The sequence below is a fragment of the Osmia bicornis genome, unplaced genomic scaffold, assembly GCF_907164935.1.
Source record: "Osmia bicornis bicornis unplaced genomic scaffold, iOsmBic2.1, whole genome shotgun sequence".
NCBI classification, from domain to species: Eukaryota; Metazoa; Arthropoda; class Insecta; order Hymenoptera; family Megachilidae; genus Osmia; species Osmia bicornis.
This window is the reverse complement of record NW_025791458.1, coordinates 371,655-397,033: the sequence shown is the minus strand read 5'-3', so window position 1 is coordinate 397,033 and position 25,379 is coordinate 371,655. Positions and strand designations below refer to the sequence as shown.

Sequence of the window (25,379 nt, the reverse complement as noted above, 5' to 3'; positions counted from 1 at the left end):
ACCGATGATGATATGGTAAAGATACACGCTACAACGAAATTCCTATTATTTTTCAAAGAAAAAATTATATCACACACGTTATTAAAAATGTCCCCAGACCTACTGAGCTGCGCAAGTAAAGTATGGTCTCTCGTGAACTGCAGTATGGTTAATCCGCAATAGGTATATTGATTCCCGTTGAATGTTGTTTACTTGAAATTATCAAATGGGTCATTTGTCATAGGTTGCCGACGCCTGAACTAGGATCTTCCTAGTAGAAGAAAAGTTTATAATTTTGCGCCGCCTCCGAAAACTTTGAAATGTATTTGGTATGGTTTAACGATTAAGTAGATATTATTAATAGCTATGGAATATTGGTATAAACGAAATAGAAATTATTTGACACTTTTTAGTGGAACCAGTAGTATTTGTAGGATAGTGTAAGATGATTTTAGACTTCTGTTGCTTAGCTAATAACCATAAACCGAAAAAAAATTGACCGAATTTAAGTTGTTAATAAACAACAAATTTCATAAATTTTTGCAAGTGCGATCATCGCGGATATACCTCCTACTAAATGTGAAAGGTTTCATCACTATCGGTACATTCCCTGCAGCATAAACGCCGGAAGATATAAATGAAGTATTACGTATTTTGCGATAAAAGTCGTTAGGAATGAAAAAATACCAAAATTTTTTTGCAGGACCAATTGGAAGATATACTCTACAAGATGCAAAATTTCCGATCCGACTGGTCTATCCGTCTCGCGGTAATCGGTGAAAAATATAAATCAAGCATTACGTTCTTGCAAAAAAAATCGTTAGCAATGAAAAAATGCAAAATGTTTTTTTAACGGGAAAAAAAAAACACATCGAATCGAGTGTTCACACCTCCCTCTCGAAGTCGGATAGATATAGGTATCGTTGTATTCAAGAAAGTCCACAGAATCTTTTAGTATAAATAGAATTTCAATATCTTTTATAATTACGTCAGAAAATTTGTTTAAATCTGAAAAATATGTTTTTTTTTTTCTTCAAAATCTAATTTCTCAAAAACTGTACGTATAGGAGCAAAACGGTTTGCAGATTCGTAATCAGCGTACAAAACACTATAAGATTCACCCAGTGGGAATCGGAATACAGAAAGAAAGTTAAAATTTGTTGGACAGTGTTTAAAAGCCTGAATTTTAAAGCCGAAACGAATACTCATGCGGTACTGCATTTGAGGTCTGAAATGCAATATCACTGCACCAAATCGCTATAATCGACAAATTCCGACAGAATTTGGAAGGGTACGGTTTCTGCTTTAAGGTATCAAATGGAGCGACTTGGATACCACCTTTTGAAGGTTTTACCGCGCTTTGTTTGCAATTTTCATTTTCGCAGATTTCTATGATGTCAGTTAATGCAAAAATAAATAGGGTGGAAGGGTCTCCGGTAATTATTGAGATTAGGTTACACCTCACCGATTTTCATGAAATTTAAATATGTTGTAAAACTCTACATTTCGAACAACTTTTGGCAATTATTGAGATTAGGTTACACCTCATCGATTTTGATGAAATTTAAATATATTGTAAAACTCAACATTTTGAACAACTTTTTCCTATACATATAACCGCCGCTCGGCCTTAGTTTTCGAGATATTTTCGAAAAACTGTCGAAACTAACACATTGAATTCTGGCCATCCGTGTGAGCCCGTGACAACGTACGCATTAAGGTCGATTTATATTATCCGTTCAGACACGGATCAGTTAGGTTCCGATCAGTTAGGTTCCGACAAATATTGTTCTGTGTTATTGAATACGAGTGTTTATATATACCGTCATGAATCGGTTCCGACGCGTTCCGTTTCCGACGCGTTCCGTTTCCGACATAAGACGACCGACATTCTCGAAAAGAATAATTTGACTGAAGCGATACGTGACTGAAACAATCGAAATGCGACCGAACGGACGCTGTCGTATGATATGCATTTGGTTCAGACAAAATCTGAAGATAGAACAGACGTGGTCTGAGCAAGATATAATAATGCAGAACGAAAAATTGATAGAAATAGTGAGGCATTATACTTTTTTGTATAATCAGGAAGAAAAAAATTATAGTGACAACTACAAAAAGGATGCTGCCTGGAAGGAGATAGGAGAAATTTTAAATCAACCAGGTAAGCAACAATAATCGTATTATATTTTCCTTAGTGATATTCTTGCAAATATTAGTTTCTTGTATGCAACCATTCCATACTTCCAAATTCGCTGTTAAAGAAGTCCTTAAATGTATCTCTTATATGGAACGCTGTAGTAGTACTACTACCACCTTGTAATGGAAGATTTTGCACAGTTCTTCCTAAAGGTGCCATAGCTGGTGGTTCAAAATTGCGAGAGGATATGATACAATTATGTAAAATGCAAGTTGTCAAAATAATTTTATCTGCATGTTCCGGATTTAACTGAATTTTTCTCTGATAGATTCGAAATCTTTGCGATAAAATTCCGAACGCATTTTCTGATACCCTTCTTGCTCGCGAATGCCGATAGTTATAATGTTGTTTAGCGGGATCATTAAGTTGCGGTTTCGGATACGGTCTTAATAAGTACGTCTTTAAAGGGTAGGCTTCATCGCCGACGATCACATGAGGCATCAAAAAATTAGTATGCGGTAATTTTTTGTCCTCCGGTACATTAAGCTTATTAAGTGCTAAGTATTTTCCCAATTTGGAATTAGAAAATATACCCCCATCGCTATTTTTTCCGTACGATCCGATGTCAACTGCTGTAAATTTATAGTTGGCATCTACCAAAGCCAACAAGACGATGGAAAATGTTTTTTTGTAGTTAAAATAAAGTGAACCACTGTTAGGTGGTGCAGTAATAGTTACATGCTTTCCGTCCAAAGCACCAATACAATTAGGAAAATTCCATGCTTTCCAAAATTCATCAGCTATTTCGAGCCATTTTTCTCGACTGGGTATATTCATGTACTCGGACAAGAGATGTTTAATTATTGCATTGCAAACCTCAAGTACAATAAGTGAAACAGTAGTATGGCCTAGCCGGTAACTGAATGATATGGTTCTGTATGAATCACCGGTTGCTAAAAATCTGAAATAAGGCATATATGTTAGATCTAATTGCTATTCTACTTATGATAATTATTAACTTTATTTAATCTTTTCAGCTAATGAATGCAAAAAACATTGGAACAATTTACGAGATTGTTATCGCAGATCATTAAAAAGGAAAAATGATACAAAAAGTGGACAAGCCGCAAATAAGGTAAAGAAGTGGAAATATGAAGACGAAATGTCATTTTTGACAAAGTATATGAAGGAACGAGAAACCGTTACATCAATACAAATCAATGTCAGTGAGGAATCAAACCAAGATGTAGATGACACAACCACAATAGAAGACAATAGCAATTTCATAGAAACACCAGCACCTTCTCAAGCTAGCCATACATCAACACAATTCCGCCAAAAAAAAAGAAAAAGAACAGGAACAGCCTCAGACAGTTTAATGAATTATATTTTACATAATACTAAAGAAGAAAAAGCTATGGACGAAATAGATTTATTTTTCAAAAGTACAGCTTTAACTGTAAAAAAACTAACTCCATACAATCAGATAATTGCCAAAACCCGCATTTCTTCTATAATTAGTGAATTACAATTACAAGAGCTTTCAAATATAAATTGCCATCATTTTTCATCACAGTCATTAAGTTCAACACCCACACCATCACCAAGTACAATAGAACCATTACACAACCAACTCATCCACAAGAACCAAACACGATATGTACTGCGTCAAATTTTTATACAAACATTTAATAAATAAGTTTAACTTTTATATTTTTATATGTATTTTATTATTATAATATAAAAATTTACCTCAAACATACTGCTAGTTTTTCTCTTGGACCTATAGCCTCCTTGAAAGTTGTATTTTGTTTTTTAATGGAATTTTCTATTTTCCCCAAAAGAATATTAAAATCGTAAATAGGCATCCTAAAGTATTGTAAGAATTTTTCTTCATCGTCCATTAATTGTCTAAATAACGTCCAATATTCTCCACTAATTTTTCTTTTTTTTAACATTCTATGGGTGCCAAAACGTCGCTTTCTTTTCTTATTTTCTTCCTCTTCATCCAACAGTAAGGCTATGCAGCACAAATCTTTTAAAGATAAATGTGAAAACATTTTCGAACGATAGCGATTAACGTTCGCTGCCTGTCGTTGTCGGGCGTGAACTGATGATATAAATACTACATCGTTTTTGTCGGAACCTAACTGATCGGAAACGGCCCGTGTCTGAACGGATAATATAAATCGACCTTTAGTATGGGATCGCCGCTTTTCTACTGTTTTTGCAGACAGCAGCGCGGCGACCGACATCAATTGTATATTGTCGAGTTCACCAGAGTCTGTAACCGGAAAAAGACGAGTTTTCGTTCATTCTTGCGCATCTTGGCTCTGATTGGCGAAATTTTCACTTCCATGCGCTTGCGCACCGCGTCGCTGTGGCGCTTCCACGCGGTGCATCTACGCGAAAGTGCATCATTTGGAGTGTATACCGGGTAGTGAAGGGCTGTTTTGTTCAAGTGTGTTGGATTATTTTTGTGGAGTGTATTTCTTTCTGTATTGTATTATTTTTGTGTAAGTATTTCTTTTATATTGTATATTTCATTTTATATTTCATATTTTTTATTTTTTATGTTATTGTATTTATTTTTTGTTTAAAAAGTGTGTGAAATGGAGGAAGGAGTACCGGGACCGCCTGGCGAATCTCCAAGAAAGAGAAATCCATCGGGAAAGGTAAGCTGGCGTTATGAAGATATATAATTGAAATAAATTTTTTTCATTTTCGCCATTTCAATATCATAACTGCGAAACATTTCTTTTTTCTGTACATAAAATATGTGTATTTGAAATCATACATAATTGTTTTTGTAGTTCGTTGTATCTTCGCAAAGGATGATGATCGTAAACCTGTACGAAAATCTGAAGGTTGACCATCCGGAAATGAGATACAGACCTATCTTACAAATGATATCTAGACAGACTGGAATCGGTCAAGTAACAATTTCTAAGACTCTTTCGGAATATAAGGCTACAGGAAGCGTGACGTCCCCATATAAAAAGAGACCGCGGATGAATATTTTGGAGAAGACGTCCACGATATACTGGCCATAAGGAGGAAGGTACATGAGTTTTAGTTGCGACGGGAAATTCCGAACGGTCATAAAATATTGCAAGCCGTGAACCTGGATCCAGAGCTTCCAAACTTTAGCCGAACGTCGCTATACCGCCTTTTAAAGCGAATGGAGTTCAAATATATGGTTAGCGCGCGTAATAACGCGCTCATAGAGAAGGAGAACATCATCGCCTGGAGGCAGGAATACATAGAAAACATCCAAAAATATCGTGCTAAAGGACGGCCAATTTACTACCTCGACGAATCGTGGATAAACGCAGGAGATGTCCGAAAAAAAACTTTGGGTGGACACTTCTGTTACCTGTCCCGCAAACGCGGAAGAAAGGGGCCTGTCCACAGGCATACGACCCCCCGCAAATAGAGGCAAACGCTTAATAATAAGACATGTCGGGTCATAGGATGGGTTCGTACCCGGAGCCCTCCTTTGTTTCCAATCCAAAAAAAAATGTGGAAGACTACCACGGAGAAATGAATGGCGTTGTATTTTTCGATTGGTTTCGCACATTTTTGTGATAGTGATGGGCAATGCTCCATATCACAGCACCAAAGTAGAAAAATTTCCCACCATGGGGTGGAAGAAAAACGATATTATCGCCTGGCTAATTGGTAAGGGGGAAATCGTTCAACCACAGTACAGTAAAACTTGGATATATGCAACAAACACTGGGACCCAGGCGTTGCATATATCCAGTCGAGGTGTCGAATCTCGGGTTACACGCGACGAGCAGCCAAGCGTGAACGTAGAAAAGGACAGACAGTGGTGGAAAGAGAGAGGTCCGATGATCAAAGGAAAGAGCCGAAACGTATCGATGTGACTAATACTAATTCAACTATAAAACTTTTTTATTTTTGACTTTTTTTTACTGAAACTTTTACTAACGCATTGGTGAAATTTTTCTGATTAAAATGACACCAAACACTATATAGTTTGAATTATATTTATAAACAATAGTAATCGAATAAACAACATAGAATTGACACCACGACTGAACATAAATGATGTCGGCTGAATACAAAAGATGTGTACGGATTCAGAATCGGCATGTCGGCTGAATAGAAAACATGTGTACGGACGCAGAATCGACACCTCGCTTGGATAAATGCAACATTAAATGCCCAGAATCGCCACCTTGCCTGGATAAATGAAACCTTTGAAACCAGAGTCGACACCGCAACTGGTTTTGATTTCGATCTCTGTTGCTTTTCGCCAACCTTTAACATCAATTTTAGCAAGTAATTATAATTGAAACTATATCGTGTTTGGTACCATTTTAATAAAAAAAATTTCACCAATGCGTTAGTAAAAGTTTCAATAAAAAAAAAGTCAAAAATAAAAAAGTTTTATACTTCAATTAGCATTAGTCACACCGATACGTTTCGGCTCTTTCCTTTGATCATCGGACCTCTCTCTTTCCGCCACTGTCTGTCCCTTTCTACGTTCACGCTTGGCTGGTCGTCGCGTGTAACCCGAGATTCGACACCTCGCTTGGATAAATGCAACCACTGGGTCCCAATCTTGGTTGCATTTATCCAGGTTTTACTGTATGTACAGTGAGTTGCAATGAACTTGTCGCAGTGAAGTTGGCTCCAGATTTACTGACACATTCACGCCGCGTCGGTGAGGCGATTGGCGATCGTCGACTGGACATGCCTTTGTTACCGAAGGATGGTCATTTCTGGGGCGAGGACGCCCCAGTATGAAGAGAGGTTTCCACAGTCGGTATAACAGTCGTGCCTGTTTTAGCAGTTCTTCTGTTACCATACCTCACTGGTACAACTACCTTATCGATTACGGTAAGGTGAAGAGACGCACGCACATATAGTATGACTGCAATGTTGCCACATCTGTTTCCATATGTATTGCAACTAGTATTCGCACTTCGCACTTCGCACTTCGCACACAAGCATATATCTGCTTCCATCCGTGTGCGCTATCGCTTCGGTGCTTTCCACCGTCAATTCATATATTCTGACTCAATTACAAATGAATATTACTGATGTATTAGGTTAGGTTAGGTTATATATTTAAATCCGGCCGCTGTTAAGCGGCTGGCAACAGTTTCGTGAGAATAATAAATTAATTACAAAAATAAATGTAAGTGCCTTTAGACGAAATTGATCAATGAACATATCAATTAATAGATCAATAGATAATCAAGTTACAAGTAATTAAAATTTCCGAAAATCGCGACTTTTCATTTAAGAACGTGACTAGTTCTGTTCTTAAAATTATAAAATTTTAATTACTTGTAACTTCTAAGTGCATAGATCGATTTCGATGAAATTTTCAGCATACACATAACTTATTTAAATCTACGAAAGACATTTTAAATTTTCATTATGGGCTCACATAAGAATGTACAAAAATTACCCTTCTCTATTTTTTTCACGATTTCAACAAATTGTAACTTTTTAAAGCAACAAAAGCACATATGTTAGTAAATTAATTTTTATAGCTTCTCAAAAAACCTGAAGTCATTTGGTCCAATTTTAAATGAGGTATTCTGTTTTAAACGGTGTATGAATACCTACTTTTTTTGCCCACTGTATGTTCTGACCGTTCAACGGAACACAGGCACGAGGATTTGTAAAAACAGTTTATTACAGTTCCTCGACGAAAAGCTATTTTGAAGTCAAGATGTTTTCCTAGTCCAGGTAATTTCCAGTCTTTTATTATTTTATACAATAGAGTCAGAATTTAATTTTCGGTTCGTCCTTAATAGGTCCGGTCATGTCATAAACTGAGTTTATGCTTGGCACAAATGATTTTCTTTGGTCTATTGATTGGTATGTTCATTGATCAATTTGGTCTAAAGGCACTGTTCACCCCCTTACCCGGCTATACCCTTTATTAAGCAATTCTAAGAAATGAACAAAAGCAATTAAAAATAGGTATTATATATTATGTGTCTGAAAAAAGGCGATATCTAATGACGAAATTACTACTTTCTACTTTTTTCACGAGTTATTACTATAATGAATTATACCTATACGTATGCGTCTATAGCAACAAGAGCGACGACCGCTTGCTTACTGTTTCTGTAAACGGAGGGGGAGCACCTTTTCTATAAATTCAGTGCAACATTTTTCAATATTATGAACAGAAAGCGAGGTGTTTCTAAACAATCACTAACAGTTACAGCTATCCGGAACAGTCACTGCAGATACCCAAGTTTCTGCATTCACCGATACATGTTGCCCGCCGAAGTTTATGTGTATTCGTTCCTAAGGGTCGAGTGTCATCGCGTTACGTGTTTTCAGTCTAAAGAACGTAAGCAAGCAGTGCGAACGGGTAGATTTCTGATTTTTAACCGCTTACATTCTGTTTCAAAAATGACATCTCGTGATACGCGCACATCATATAAGAAATGTGTTTATCGCGGTTGTGGTGTTACGTCACGTATCAAAACAACCGAAATGTTATATTCATTTCCAGTTAAAGACAATAATCGATTAATAGAGTGGATCATGAATAGTGGTAATGATGATTTCGCGGAGTTAACTGATGGACAGTTAAAACGGCGGTACATTTGTACAAGACATTTTGCCGAAGAAGACAAGGTAGTGAACATAAAGTTGAAGAAGGATGCCGTACCGGTATTATATGATTTGCGTAAAAATAATGAACAGCCTGCGCCTACGCGTAACAGTCGTAAGTATTCACGCGAATTGCTTTCTACAAGAAAGCAAAAACAAATTAATCAGCTCAAATTAGCAACGCAGAAATTGCGTAAACTGCTAGCGAGCAAAAATAAACAAATATTAGTATTAAAACGTAAATTAGAGTCGTACAAAATGACGGAGTTAGATTTCGATCGAAACATAAAGGACAAAGTTTCCAACAATGTAAAGACGTTTATGTTAATGCAATTGTATCCGCATCCTGTATTTTCTGCGGACGAGCAACAGATTTGTTTATCGATGCATTATTCGTCACCGAGTTTATTCCGAAAACTTCGTGACAATTTCGGTTTCCATTTACCATGTCCTAGGACAATTAGTAGATGGTTTGGAAGCATCGAAATGTGGCCAGGCATTTGTACGACCTTTTTTACACAGTTACGTAAAAAGGTATCGTGGATGGATGATTCAGAACGAAATTGCGTGTTACTGTTCGACGAAATGACAATAAAGAAGTCCTTTGATTTTCACTCCAAAAAACAAAAAATTGAAGGTTTCCAAGATTATGGTGCCTTTGGATCTGAGATGAAACCAGGGACGCAAGCCTTAGTTTTCATGGTTCGCGGTTTATTTTATAATTGGAAGCAACCGGTTGCTTATTTCATAAGTAACAGCAACATATCAACTATAAACTTGTTGAATGTGCTTGAGGCGGTAATTGCTGCTGTCTGTAGCACTGGTTTACGTGTACGTGCAATTGTTTGCGATCAAGGCTCTGGTAACAGATCGGTAGTAGATCGCAAAGTATCTCTTGATAAACCATATATAATACATGAAGGAAATAAAATTTATTTTCTTCATGATTATTTGCATATATTTAAAAACATTCGTAACAATTTATTACAATATAATCTTAAAATCAACGATTCTGTAGTTTCATGGTCAGATATATCATCTCTATGGGACCTGGAACGAAACAAAGGCACTAGGGCAGTCGTAAAATTGTCAGAGAAGCATATTCGACCGAATGTATTCGAGCGAATGAATTGTAGGCTCGCTTTACAAGTGTTTAGTCGAACAGTTTCAGCAGCTTTGTTAACGGCCAGCACACAAGGGCAAATCCAAAGCGACACTGTTGCGAAAAATGCATGTTTTGTTCGACTGTTGAATGATTTATTCGATAATTTAAACAGTCGAACCGCACATGATGCTAATCCGCAAAAGTGTGCCTTATCAAATAGAAATCCTCAAATAGAAGAAAATTTGATAAGACAGGCAACAGCATGTGCAAATTGGTTTGTGATTCAAAAGGGTCGGCAGGTACGTCCTCCGTGCTTCAGAGGCTTGCAGCTATCAATTAACGCGACGATACAATTATGGCGTGACATTCGCGATGAAGGTGCGTCATATTTAATGACGTCGCGATTACAACAAGATCCAATAGAAAATTTATTTTCTATGATCAGGCATAACGCGGGCAATTATGAACAAAATCCGTCCGCGAAAACATTTAGATTGAATTTGCAGAAAAATATGATGTTAAATTTAATGATGCCATCGCAATCTGCAAATTGTTTAGATGACGAAGATTGTAATCTTTTCACTTTGCCACAATCTTCGGAAAATGTTGCGTCAACTAGTACCGAAAATTCGTCACTTTCTGTTAATTGTGACAGCAGTGAATCCCGTCAAAGCCTAGAAGCAGAGGATACAAGTGATACTATCATCGCTGATATCTTGCAACAAGTATCTGAAACTGCCCACACCTTAGAATCATGTGCTATTGAATATTTTGCAGGATATGTCGCTAGGAAAAATATTAGAAAAACCAACTGCGACATATGCAAGGCAGAATTATTAGATAGTACAACAGTTCTTTCACGAAATGAACAGATTTTAATATTTCTTCGTGCCTATAAGACAAATAATGATTCAGATTTTGGAAGAAATTTTCTTTTGTATTTCGTATATTTAATGCTATTTTTGATAAAATGTATCCTACTTTACGGGCTGAAGAGGGCATTCTTGATCAAATATTTCCGTATTTTGTACAAGGTGTTAACAATTCACCTCAGCTTTGTGGTTGGTTTGACAGTAGTACGTGCAACGAACATCGAAAAAAAAATAGCATATTTTATGATGAAAGTAAAAATTCATAAAGATACGATATGGCTCGGTCAAGAATTGCGACGCCCTAAAACTTCATTTCACAAACCAACTGCAAAGGTACGGAAATTGCAAAATATGTGAAAGACTGTTTTCATTTTCAGAATGTCTGCCTTTCTACTTATCTATCACAATAAATACAGTCAGAGGCGATCTAACGTGAGCTGACAATTTATAACTTTTCGTAGAATGTGATTTTGTATTTACTTTTAGTATAGTTGGTAGTTTGGATAAGCATGTGACAAACTAGTATAAAGTAGTTTAGTTTATATATAATAGACACAATAACAAATACAGTCAGAGGCGACCTAACGTGAGCTGACAATTTATAAAGTGGTACAATAGGGCTCCAGGCGAAGATCCACTATAAAAAAATCTACCGCGCCATTAGTGGAACCTCAAAGGTGGTGTGGAAGTCCACTATTAATTATTATTTAATTGTAAAAAATTAATACGTTCTTTAACCATAGTGAATTTGCTAAGAATGAATTGCCAGGTTTCTTGGGTACAATATACTGCTGAAAAGAGTAACAGTTTATGGCATCCTGAAGTGTTTTCGGCTGTCTCTTCTTCTGCCATGTGGTGAACAAAATCGGCTCGCGTCCTTGCATACCCCCCGCGAACCCTACCTTCGATGCCTGTTCCGTGCTTTTTAAGGTTTTATGGAAAGGTTTTATAACAGAAAACAGACCCCTAATATTCCGGAAAGTCGCAGATTGTGTCCAGCGGTGGGCAAATTTCATTTTATCCGAGGGTACATACACAGTGACCGAAAGAAAATATTCATCCATGCAAAACTTCTATAGAACAATAAATGCAAATAAAATACTATGATTGCACATTGTTGGCGAAATTCCCCAAGTCTACGCCGAACGGCGAAGTTGGCAACGAAAATACTTCGTTGGTGCGTCGTTACCGATAGCGGCAGCACCTCTCGGGCCCACTTTGTCCACGCGGTCCCCTCTCCACGCGGAACCGGCACGATCGACGCCATGATCGATTCTTGTTCTTCTTGTTCGATCGTTAGACGCGTAAGCACGTGTACTACGCAGTTCTCGCAATCCGATACAAGTACGCAGTTTTCTCAGATCTCGCTACGCTGACCAGACAGCCCGCGCAGTGTTATCGTCCACGCCGTATTATTCAATAGTAATCTTTAATATAATTTCCGTAAAGTTAGTGTCCACGCGTTACGTTAATATTAAGCTTTGTATATATTGTTGTCTGAACACGCTGACCACGCATCACGTGTTTGTGATCTCTGTACATACATTTCTGTGTTGTAAAATATACTGTTGTGTTACGTCAAGGCGTGTCATTTTCTCTGTCCGCTCAGACCACGCAATTCGCTGACACACATATTAAATTATTTTACATAAATAACTGTAAATAAAAAACGAACCTGAATATCTGCGATTGTAAAAGCATAAATCATTTCCAAAGTTGAATATTTGCAATTTGTGTTTAAGATTGATTATTTCGAAAACTATAATATTATGTAGTTATTTATGTAGAATAATTTATATGCGCAATCACTGTATTTTATTTATATTTATTATTTTATTTAGACTAATATACTCCCCGTTTCGAGTAGACGATTTTCACTCTGAGTGATTGTGGATCCTTCAAAAGCTGTAATTATTTCAGATATTTTAACGTAAAAGAAACTTTATTTCATATAAAATAGTGTCATATTGAAGTCCAGGATGTTGAGGTGTATGAACACTTTTTTCGGGCATTGTATAGTTCCTTCATACATATACATAAATTTTGGAAAAAAATATTATCAATATTTTCTTTTTTTACATTTGAAATGATTTCTGATCATCTTGCTGAAATAGAAAATATGTACATCGAATAAGTTGGAGACTCTTCAAGGGCCCATAAATAACCTTCCTCTACGCACCCAACTTTCGTGACAGCCACCACTTTTCTCAACTTTCTAGCCAATCAAAATCGCATTTTCCATACCCCTGTACCCAAAGGAACCAATACCGTGTTTCCTCAAGTCGACGTTTTACCAAAATTTTAGTTTCTAGTTATAAGACATTCAACTATCAGATCAACCGTGTCTACGAAGCGATCTATAGAAAGTAAGGATTAAACTTGTATTAAGTTTAACAAATGTGTCAGTTTAACAAAGTGAAAAAAACTGTGAATCTAGGATTCTAATAATCCTTTATTAATATATAACTTTCTTAACAGAAATTAACCATGGGAATGTACAACACAAAAGTTGAGGAAGCATGTGCGGAGCCGCCGATTGAGGGGCCGGCGAATCTTGAGCCGGCGATTGCGGGGCCGGCGAATCTTGAGGTTTCAGTTGTGGAGCCAGTGGAGACCCGTATAAAGGTACATTATTATTACATATACAAAGTGTCATGTACAATTACATGACATCCTCCATACAACTGAGTAATGAGTGTATGTGCTATGTACTTTTCTCGATATTCTCGATATACTTTTATACATTTCGTTTGTGTGTGAGTGTGTGTGTAAATTATGTGTTATGAATGTTTTTCATAATAAACCTTTCTGTGCCTTGTGTATATGTATTTTATTAATCTTGTAATTTTATATGAATTTTAGAAAATAAGAGAAGCAGCTCGGCGCCAGGCAAATAAAAAATTTCGGAAAATGAAAACGGCATTACGACGACAACAGAGGAAAGATGCACCTCCGCCGGCCCCCGTCTACGCATCTCCGCCGGCACCCGTCTACGCACCTACGCCGGCCCCCGTATACGCACATACGCCGGCCACAATGTACGCATCTACGGCGCACCCAATTTATGGGATGACGCTGCACCGAATGTATTTCAATAATTAATATTAAAAAAAAATGTTTTTAAAATACACTTTTTTTCTTTTAAATACCTGTCCCACATTATATTTTAAAAATACAATTATTATTTATCATTACTGCATGCATAAATTGCATTTTCTGTTCACTCCGTACGAACGTCTTACTTCTCTGAAATTAAAATCATTTTTTCAACAGAAAAACCATGTCCGCATCTAGAAATTGAGTGGAGCTCGATAAAGTAAAAGATCTCGCGGCATTGCTTTGACATGTATTTGTCTCACGATCAGTTTATTTCGTTGCGCGTATTCTCTTTCTTTGTCTAGTCAGATATGACAACGCTGTGCTGAAGGCTGTAAGCAAAGGGGTACAATCCTGGGTATCGAAGCAATCTTCCGTTACCATCAACGCGTGTTACACTTCTCTAGTGCGAAGTGTTTCACATTTTTATATTAGGATAGAGCAGATGGCGCTCGTTCTCGAGGCACAAATTCACGAGCCTTTGAGAACAAAGGCATGTCCAGTCTTCTACTATCTATAGTCACTGCGTACTCTTCGGAGTGAAATAAAATAGCTCCCGCGGACCAAACACCAGAATTTACATGTGATATTTATTTAATTATTGTGATGTACCGGAAAGATATAACTTTCGACGACCTGGCAAGCTTATGGACGATTCTAAAATTTAAAACAATATGGAATACACAAAAAACAGGAAAAACAATTACGGTGCAGGGGAGCTCGGAGACCCCAGTACCGGCTCGGTGGGTGGTGTATGTGCAGGCGGGGGCCTCGGGGGGCCGAGTCGTTATCCTACGACTGTTCAACGCAGGCGGCGGACCGCCAGGCCCCTATGTCAGTAAATATGACTGGCGATGAAGGAATAAGCGGGTGGATTGCGAGTTTGAGGAAAGATGAGGTGTTTTCAAAAAAACCCAAAGTTAAAAGAACACCCCCAGGAGTGGGTATTGCAAGAGGTATAGATAACCCCTTCGGTAGATTAGAGTCTGTAGATCTCACGGGAGACGAAGATGACGACGACGAAGAGCTTCGGTTACTGGATAAGTCTCGATCGGAAAAGGACATGAGTGGAGAGAAGAGGATCGGGCGTCAAACGTTAGAGGAAAAAATGGATTACAGCTTAAGGGCAATCTCAAAAATAATGGAGACCATTAACCCTTTCGCTTCGGGCGCCGGATATATCCGGCATCCACGTGACGACCTGTGAGTACGAGCGTCGGATACATCCGGCATCCACGCGGCGATCTGTGAGTACGAGCGCCAGATACAACCGACATCTATATGAAGTTTCTATAAGTGCCATCTGTCGTCGATTATAAATTCTTCATTATCGGCAGAACATTCTTGTTGATTTTATTGACATATTGGTTTAATCACATATTTAATCTACTCTTTTTTATAAGAATTAGAAATAGATCGGCTTTAGGTATAATTCTTAATTTTTTTTTATATTAAAAATTGTAGATTAAGGTTTTGTTTGAAAATTTATTTACAGAAACAGTTTAAGGTCTCTCAGAAAGTATACAGGAAATAAAAAAAGTATTATGTTTCAAAATGAAGTAACCGATTCAGAAAATGATGCGAATGAGGAAAATGAAAATAATTTCCATCTGCGTAAAAGACGACGAAGAAATATATGCAGCACATCAGAATCCGAAACAGAGTTAATTGACGATGAAGCCAAAGACACCTATTGCAACATAACATGGACATCGAATAATTTCATACCAAAAATCCATCAATTTTCCTCAAGAAATTCGGGAATGACAAAGAAAATGCGCAGATCCTCAAAAATTATAGACTATTTTGAGCTGTTCATTTCTCAAGAGAGAAATTTCTCACGAATTACTATTGGGCTCAGAAGAGAAATAACAACGTGGGTACCCAAGAAAAAACGGCAGTAGACAAACTGTACTGTTTCTTCGCTTTGTCATTGCTGATGACACGTAACAAAAAACTAACATTACAAGAGTACTGGAGTAAAGATAAATATTTATTAAGCAATATTTTTGGTGAAATAATGGCCAGAGATCGCTATCTTTTGTTACTAAGCTTGGGCGCACTACTGATGATCGCCTAAGTAAAATAAGAGACATAATCAACATGCTGCGAAAATCATTCAATGACGAATTTCATCCCTATCAGGAACTTTGCATTGATGAAAGCTTGTTATTGTATAAAGGCCGCCTGTCTTTCAAGCAGTACATTCCATCGAAAAGGAATCGATTTGGAATAAAATCGTACATGCTTTGTGATTGCAAAACAGGATATGTGTAAGACCTAATAGTTTATGCCGGAAAGTCAACGATTATAGAAAGTGCAATCACGGGAATTGGAAAATCGGGAGCAATAGTTTTGTCACTCTTGAAACCGTACTTTGGGAAAGGTCATACACTTTACGTAGATAATTTTTATTCGAGTCCAGCATTATTTAACTTTTTATACAATAATTGTACCAATGTATGCGGGACCGTGAAAAAAAGACGACAAGGAATGCCGAAGATAGAAAATAAATTGAAAAAAGGAGAGGCATGTTTTCGTTCTTCAAAAAGTTTGTTAGTGATGAAGTGGATGGACAAAAAAGAAGTGTATATGATTTCAAGTATGCATACTGAAGATTTTGCAACAGTATCGAGATATGGAGGGAAACAGAGTGTGCAGAAGCCTATATGCGTTATAGACTATAATAAATCCATGGGCATAGTAGACAAAGTGGACATGGTAATAAGTACTGTCAATTCAACGCGTAAATCGTTAAAATGGTATCGTAAATTTTTCTTCCACCTCATAGACATTTGTGTGTGGAATGCATATTGTCTTTATAGGTACAAACGGGGAGAAATCATATCCATGGCAAAATTTCAGTTAGCGTTAATAAAACAAATAATCGCAAAGTACCATAAAAATGAAATTCGGTGTCAAAGCAGATCCGCGGATAATCCCATGAGGTTAACAGAGAGGCATTTTCCCTCATTGTATATACCAAAAGGTAAAAACCGAAGCCGAAGATGTGTGGTATGTAGTAAAAATGATAAAAGATCCGAATCACGATATGAATGTAAAAATTGTAATATTGGTTTATGTATAGATCCTTCTTTTAGAATATATCATACAGAATTATATTACTAGTCTCTACATATTAATATATTAACTAATTTGTGTTACATTATCAATTATATTAAACATTCAATCGTAAAGTCTTGTAAATATATAAATAGCTAAAAATATGTAAATTGTAATTGGTCTGTTAGATATAATGTCACGAGGTGTGTTCGATCACGGTTCTGGGATAAGTGCCATGCCGACTCTCATGGTCCTCTTACCAGAAGATGCAAGATCTTCCCCACTCCGTGGCCAGATCCTTCTAGAACACCCTTATCTTTTTACACGTGCCATGCAGCACCATGACTTCGGGTCATCGGCCACACGCGCGTTCCTTCGAGGATCGGCGATCGAACTCTCTATCGCCGTTCCATAAACAAAACATCCGCGACTCTTAGAATTCATCGCACCTCAAGTATCAACTACCGCCGGCCTAAGTCCGATGACAGACGTATGGCTCGGGGTATCGATAGCCTAAAGAATCCTGAGAAATCCTTGGAAAGCAGGTCAAAGCCCCAAATGCAATGACCCTGCCACGTGTCAACCTTTGCACACGTGCTGACGCTAACAGGTCTAATGTTATTAAAATAGCTAATATAATTTTGTATAAGACTTTTCATATTAAAAATGTTAACTATACTTGTTATATTAGAGCAACCATTGTTTTATTAATCACAGTTGTTATTTAAGACTTAGAAAAACGTACATACAAAAACCACGCGCACTGTGCACAATTCCGGCGTGCGCTACCGTTCAGTGACGGCACTTCGGCGGACTGGACTGCCGAAGCGAAAGGGTTAAGAGCCATAACGAGGTGCTAAGGAACCTAATTCTTAGAGATAAAAATGTGGATCCCTTGCTGAGGGAGACATATCTCCCTGGGATGTTGCCTTGAAGAAGTAGGTGAGGCGTTTGACGGGCTAAGTGTAGCACATACGGAATTGGTAGATACAAAAAATAGCAAGATTGATAAAATACTTACCGATGGAGCCCCGATGACTCAACCTAGAGTGGTTTCCACTGGAACAAATTAATACAGGTGAACTCCAACCTGAAAAAGAGAAAAAGAAAGATTATAAGACCATAGCAACACAGACATCGGGTGAGAGGGAGAGGGATTTCCCTCCCCTGCCTGCCATAAGACAGAAGAGGAAGGAGATCTCCCCGCTTTCAGAAAACGCAGAAAAAAAGACCAGGTTTACTGAGAATGTAGGAGGGATACCGGAAGAGTTACCAAGAAGGAAAAAAGGGGAAATAGGGATCACCAGAGCAGAAAGGATGAGTAAGTCCACAGATATAGAATGGGAAACGGTACATAAATCCGAGGAGGAGAAAGAAAGACATAGGGAAGAAATGAAATAAGGAAGAGGAGAACGAAAGGTCGCCGCGTGTGTTGTAGGTCCAATTGAGTAGGTCTCATATTTCGTTTATACATTGTATCGACATTCGTTCATCGTGAATGTTGTCTTCAGTTTTAAAAGTGTAGTCAAAGAGCGAATAAGAGAAAGAATCTACCGAGTTTTCCAAGCGTTGTACAAATATTATAATAATCTTTAATTGTTATATAGTATATATGTTAGTATCATTATTAATTATACTGGGATAAGTATTATGATCTACAAATATTTTATTTAATGAAACATTATGGTCGACTTAATTTTGTTAGCGAAATTGTAATTTTTTTTCATCAATCGATGCATTTTTATATCCTCTTTAAAAAAGTATTAGGAGTCTTAAGTCGAAAATGGATTAGTTTAGAAGTTATGAATTTTCTTCCGAATTCTACACAAATCGAACATCGTGCTGCGCTGCGTAACGTTCACAATAGATTTATTAAACGCCGAGAAAAGTACAATATGTATATATGTTATCGCTAAAGTGCAAAAGCCGTTAATGTGCACATTACCTAGTTAATCTGCAGATTAACTGATTTACTCCGTTAATGTGCGGAATCAAGAGGTTTCCGTACTTTACCTAGGTAACATGCATATTAACGGTTTCCGTATCGTTAAAGTGCGAAAGTTTGTTTCTCTCATTTCCTTCTCTCACTTCTTCTCCTCTATCCCACCACTTTTAGTTTGGTTTCGTTAGTGTTTTGTCGTCGCCGCTTGTTTTTATTTCTCAGGTCCTCCAAACTCCACTCTTGTGAATTTGATGCAAATTTTAACTCACCCCTGGACTTCCAGGCGGCGCTGATGTCGCTTTTCTACATGCATAGCTTCTATCACTGATTTTAACACACAACTAAAGATATCGTGACGTCATGTTCCCGCGAAATTTGTCGCCGCGTTTTTCAATTGTTTCAAAATTTAAAGAGACAAAAGAAATATGGCGCACATGGTGGCAGCGTAGGTGACTGAATTTCCAGGTTCGTGAATTCCATTATTATAATTATTACTATTATTATTACTATTGCTATTATTATTATTGAAAAAGATATTTTTTAAAGTTTTTTCTAGGTTTTTCAATAACTTCTGCTGATGAGCTGCAGCAACAGGAGGAGAAGATAGAAATTAAGTACAGAATTTTTTGAAATTGTTACTGAAAACATTAACTGTTTACATTGCTATTTTAGTCATATATATTATTTTAATTATTAAAATGTATCTTTAAAGAAAGAGGAAGAAAATATGCATCATCAGAGGGTGTATTAACGAAAAGAGCAGGATGTTCTCCTTCCCCTAAGAGAGAAAGGATAAGAAGAGGATGGCACAGTGGGTGGAAGTATGTGACAACCCAAAATCAATGCTTCCACCTGAAAACTGAAATTCCGGGTGATCTGTAGTAGCTACTTTAAAGAAAAATACTTCATGAGGGAAAGATTAACAACATCAGCAGTTTCAACACTGAACTTACTTGGTAATAACTTTTATGTATACTTTTTATAGCATATGTAAATAATTGTTAATGAAAATATTTATTACAGTGTCAGAGGCTACCTCTATTAAAATAGAGCAATAAGACACCTGGATGCAAATGAAAAGAAGAAAAAGAAGAAGATTGTAAGTATTCAGTTTACATATACAATATACATAATAATACTTCTAGCACGAAGGGTATGTATAATATTATATAATTTTGTTCTTATAAGTTAAACCTGACCACCAGGAGAGTGGAGAACCTGATTTTCGAGACATTTGATACATGTGTTTTATTGTATATATGATTGTGATTAATTGTATATTATTATTGATATATATATATATATATTTATTATATTGTAGTAAAAGTTTAATATATGGAAATGTATTATGGAAATTACTCCACATATATTGTTGTGATTTTTTCCCTTTCATTATTTTTATTTTTCAAAGTTTTAAATAGGTAAGACTATGCACACGTATATACGGAGCATATGCTTGTGTGCGTATCTCACCGATATCATTTATGGGTTTGTAGCGACTCCAGCGCTGCCTAGAATTCCGGGGGTGAACTAATTTTCGTTACAGCATTAAATAAGGGAGTTTGGAGAGCTCCAAACTAATGGATAGCTAATTCTATTTTCAAATTCGTTTCTGCCCGTTAGCGTGTGAATTTGTATCGTGATTTTGTAAAGCAGATAAATTTAACTCCTATTATGCAAGCAAGCACCGAATTGGTGAGTAAAATGAAGAAAAAATTCTTCGCAAACCTCTTTAGCGAAGATTCAAAATATAATAGTATTTTAATGACAAAACGAAAGTATGATTCCATAATTGAAGATGTAAAGAGAATAAAAGTTACCAAGAAGAAAGGATCATCTCGAGATTATCGAATAATTCAAAGGTATGATGTGTTAACTGTACAAGGCTGTGAAAAACTCATTGAGCCGTTATCAGATGCGCGAGAAGGTGTGAAAACATTTGTCTATGCCGAAGAATTATTTGATATATTGTATTCTACTCATTTGTCAATTGGCCACGGTGGAAGAGACAGAATGATTAAGCAATTAAATACACTTTATAAAAACATAACCCAAGCACAAATAAAAATGTTTTTGGATTTATGCAAACCTTGTCAACAAAAACAAAAAAGTACGAAAAAAGGGATTGTTGTAAAGCCGATTATTTCATCGCATTTCAATAGCAGATGCCAGGTGGATCTCATCGATTATCAATCTCAACCAGATGGAAAGTTTAAGTTTCTTCTCGTATATCAAGACCACTTAACAAAATTTGTTGTATTAAAGTCGCTCACATCAAAACGGCCGGATGAAGTAACCAACAACTTGCTTGATATTTTTCTTCTTTTTGGCGCTCCAAGCATTTTGCATTCTGATAACGGACGCGAATTTTGCAATAAAATCTTAGAATGTGTAACACAGTTGTGGCCAGAAATTAAAATGGTTAATGGCAAACCTAGACACAGCCAAAGTCAAGGAAGTGTAGAACAAGCGAACCAAGACATTGAAAACATGCTCACTACTTGGATGGCTGATAACCAAACTAACAAGTGGAGTGAGGGTGTACGATTTGTACAATTCATGAAGAATCGTGCCTATCATTCTGCAATTAAAACAAGTCCATACGAAGCCATGTTCGGTTGTACCGCAAAAGTGGGATTGTCTTCTTCCATTATACCACAAAGTGTATTACATTCGATAAATACTGAAGAAGACCTTGAAAAATTAGAAGATTTACAAGAAACTGTGATTATGGAATCACAGTCAAGTCTTACTCAAGAGGACATTCCGTTATCCCCTGCTTCTACAGAATTACCCTGTACTTCCAAGGAATCACCTTGACATGTTGAAGAAGTCATTACTGAGTTACCCTCAACTACAACAGAATTGCCATCACAGTTTCGTACAAAACCTGTAAAGAGGACTGTACAAAAAATGGTGCTCACAAGTGTAAATCTTGTGACATGTTTGTTCACGTAATTTGTGGTGAAATACATAGTTCCTAAAGAGGAATAATGGATCAAAAAACACAGCATGATAAAGCCATGAAAGGTTTAGAAAAGCAAGCAAAGAAAATGTTAGCAGTTTCTAATGCAAAGCACCCAAATGTTGATGAAGGTGTCACTGTGAGAATTAAAATACCGGAAATAGACAGAGCAAAAACGGATGCCCGCTCGATTTTAGCTGTGGTTCTTAGTAAAACAGAGGATGGCTTTTATAAACTTGGTACTGAAACAGGTATTTTAAAACAGTTGTATGCAAAATCTGAATTCAGCGTTTGCAAAGAGAGATTTTTAACGAAAGAAGATGTCCCTGCTGTAGAAATATCTTTACGTTAAACAGCAATAAAACAATCCCTTGGTACCGGGCAGGGTTTCAGAAAATGTGACTGTAAATCTAAATGTACCACACAGAGATGTGCTTGTCGCAAAAACCAATTGCTACGTAATTCAAAGTGTCACCAATTTGTAGATTGCACTAATAAATAAACATAATTTTATCATGTGTTTTACACATTCATTTTCTTAATTGTAATAATATTTTAAACCGTTTGATTCTTTGTATTATAGTTTTTTAATTGATTAATAATTAATTTTGTAAATCTACGGAATTACGGCTTCTGCGAAAACGGTCGTTTTTCATTTTTTTAAACAATATATTTACTTACAAATAGCTATTATATGAAGGGGCATCGCAAAAAATTCATAAATAAAAAAGTTATTAACATTTAGAGTATTCAATTTGTTCCTCCTACTGGGGGTCTGCACCCTCAGACCCCCCTTAAAAACTACACTAACTAATACCGATACCCATTTTTGATATAATGTAATTTAATATCTAAATAAATATGTTACTCTGTAAATTATGTTTATTTCCTTATATTAAAAATGGGTATCAGTATTAATTAGTGTAGTATTAAGGGGGGTCTGGGGGGTGCAGCCCTTCGTGCAGCAAAACGAATTTAATATGTTGTTCAACTGGTGGGGGATATTTTATTTTTTGTTCCACAGGGCTCATGGAACAAAGATCCATAATTTTGTGTTTTGTTGCAGGAAAAAAATGTCTGAAATTATAGCTTTGAACCGACACAATTTAACAATTATGTCAGATCGAATAAAGTATTTGTTTACATCTGGAATTGTTTATGAAGAAGCCTTAGCAAGTTTTTATTTTATAAGAACAGATTTCTCATTCTATAACTTTAAATGTTAATAACCTATTTATTTATGAATTTTTTGCGATACGCCGTCATATAATAGCTATTTGTAAGTAAATATATTGTTTAAAAAAATAAAAAATAAAAAAAACACCATTTTCACTGAGGCCGTAATTCTGTAGATTTACCATTGATTCTATCAACTATGTAATTTGTTGATTTTGTTTGATTGTATTAACTGGATTCTTTAGATATCGAAAAATAAGTAATTAGCATTATATTAATTTAAGCGCATAGAAACGTTGCTGTTGTTCTTACAAAGATCTTATTTTTACCTTAACGAGTGCCTAGTAGGTAATCTGCAGAATAACTGATTTCCGCACTTTAACGATAACAAAAAAGTCACACAAAATAAGTCTGAGACGGCACACGAGAATATTTACACGACTTAAAGTAACTGACGACACTGAGAGGACACTAATTAACAGTAATATAAACTAGACTGATCAAAGCGCGGTCTGAATAATTCAGCTTAGCATGGACAGGAAAAATGCGTACTTGCACAAATCTGCGAAGTCGGCGAAACACGTGCTAACGTGCCGAGCGATCGTACATACAAGACAATACAAGAAGACGGAAACCGGTAATGGCGTCGAGCATGCCGGTTCCTGCGAAGGGAGAGGGCGATTCGCACAAAGAGGGCCCGAGAGGTGCTGCCGCTATCGAAAACGACGCATCGGCGAACTATTTTCGCTATCAATAAAGGTAAATATTCGAATTTTTTTTCATTACATGTAGTAATCGCTATTTTATCAAATTCAAAGTATTTCGATTTTATTGACTTTGCACCTCAATTATTACATTATTTTGTTACGACTTTTAAATTATTATATGGGCCTCAGAATATATCTCATAATATACACAACCTTATACACATTACAGAAGATGTTAAGAAATATGGGCCTCTTGCCAATTTCAGTGCTTTCAATTTGAAAATTTTTTACAGGCAATTTGAAAATCTATTCGAAAAAAACGATAAAATATTAGAACAAATAGTGAAACAGTATACATATAGAAAAATATAATGTTTCTATGAAGGGAACAGTGGATAATAAATACATTTCCTATCTTTGGAAATGAACATTTTAACGGGCCATTAACAAATAGTAATATCAGTGTTACGAAACAATTTAGTCGCGTTGATTTCCATAACTTCAGCTTGAAAACTACTGAACCTAATAATTGTTGTTCTCTTATAAATGGGAACATTATTCATGTGGAAAATTTAATATTATCAGATAAATCGTACAAAATAGTTGGTAAGAAATTTTTACATCTACAAAATTTTTATGAGAGTCCGTGTAAATCGTCAGACATTGGAATTTTTTGTGATAGAATCTTCTTCTTTGGGTCCTTTAGAAATTTTCAATATTAGAGATGTTAAATTAGAAATTGAAAGAAAACTAAGGACGTGTGTATATATGTTGCATTATATTGCAGTTGTGTTATACATAAGGTCAGTATAATCGTGGGACGATAAGGCTACCGGCGAACTACCTTCATTCAAAAAAAAAAAAAAAGTAACGTGCCAGGGGTAATACCTCACAAGGGTGGTACGGAAATTTACCCACTTTGTTTAAATACGATAAAGTGATAAAATATAATAGGCGTATGTTCAAAGATTTAATAGCCAGCGTTTTTCTCGTAAATGATTGATATGTGAAAAAAATGAAAGAGGAAAAAGTTATAGTGTTTTTTATAAGCAACGTAACAAAGTATATAAATTTTTCGTGGTTACACTATTTTTTGAGAAATGAAGGTGACCTTCAGTTTATTATATGGAATGGTATATATTTTTTTATATCATATGAAAGCGCGTATCGAAACGAATTCAACGATGTATCATATCTTGAGACCCACTCATCGTCAGAGTCAAGAACAAAAGAAATATTTCGAATATTTCGTATTACTGTACTTACCGGTATTTCTTATTGATATGTTTACATTTCATATTCAATGTGACTTCCATTATCTAGAAAGCACTTTTGGTGGTTTTATGTTATGATTAAGTCTGTGTTAGTGTTTACTTCTATTACAAGGTGTGCAGAAATATTTGAGCATTATTTCACAGAGCGTTTGCTGATATTTACTTAGTGCGATGTATCGTTATTCGAGAGAAGAGAAGATAGATATGGTGCGTATTTATTACGAGTGCGATAAAAATAAAAGACGTTGCAAAATAAATTACCAAGAAGAATTTCCAAACAGAGTGATACCAAATGAAAATTAATTTGGTTTGGTGGCGAAACGTTTAGGTGAAACGGGTTCCGTAGAAAATAAGAAACATCATTATCGGAAAACTTTGTTCGAAGAAAAAAAGTTGCAAGTTTTATTGCATTTTGAAGAAAATCCATCAACATCAATACGAAAAGTAG

General features: G+C 36.2%; 4 protein-coding genes across 4 annotated transcripts; all 4 read left to right on the top strand.

Moving 5' to 3' along the window:
• The first annotated feature begins 2,010 nt into the window (after nt 1-2,010).
• On the top strand, nt 2,011-5,172 carry LOC114881923. Its single transcript, XM_046289980.1, has 4 exons — nt 2,011-2,143; nt 3,157-3,786; nt 4,724-4,794; nt 4,933-5,172. The coding sequence occupies exons 1-4, from the start codon at nt 2,011-2,013 to the stop codon at nt 5,170-5,172; spliced, it is 1,074 nt and encodes a 357-aa protein (XP_046145936.1).
• Nucleotides 5,173-8,611: 3,439 nt separating this feature from the next.
• LOC123989259 lies at nt 8,612-11,065 on the top strand. Its single transcript, XM_046289979.1, has 2 exons — nt 8,612-9,593; nt 9,750-11,065. The coding sequence occupies exons 1-2, from the start codon at nt 8,612-8,614 to the stop codon at nt 11,063-11,065; spliced, it is 2,298 nt and encodes a 765-aa protein (XP_046145935.1).
• Nucleotides 11,066-13,080: 2,015 nt separating this feature from the next.
• LOC114882199 lies at nt 13,081-13,810 on the top strand. Its single transcript, XM_029199073.2, has 2 exons — nt 13,081-13,333; nt 13,571-13,810. The coding sequence occupies exons 1-2, from the start codon at nt 13,196-13,198 to the stop codon at nt 13,808-13,810; spliced, it is 378 nt and encodes a 125-aa protein (XP_029054906.2). The 5' UTR covers nt 13,081-13,195.
• A 6,703-nt stretch (nt 13,811-20,513) lies between these two features.
• On the top strand, nt 20,514-21,629 carry LOC114881228 (KRAB-A domain-containing protein 2-like). The gene has a single exon (XM_029197936.1). The coding sequence runs from the start codon at nt 20,514-20,516 to the stop codon at nt 21,627-21,629; it is 1,116 nt and encodes a 371-aa protein (XP_029053769.1).
• The last annotated feature ends 3,750 nt before the right edge of the window (nt 21,630-25,379 follow it).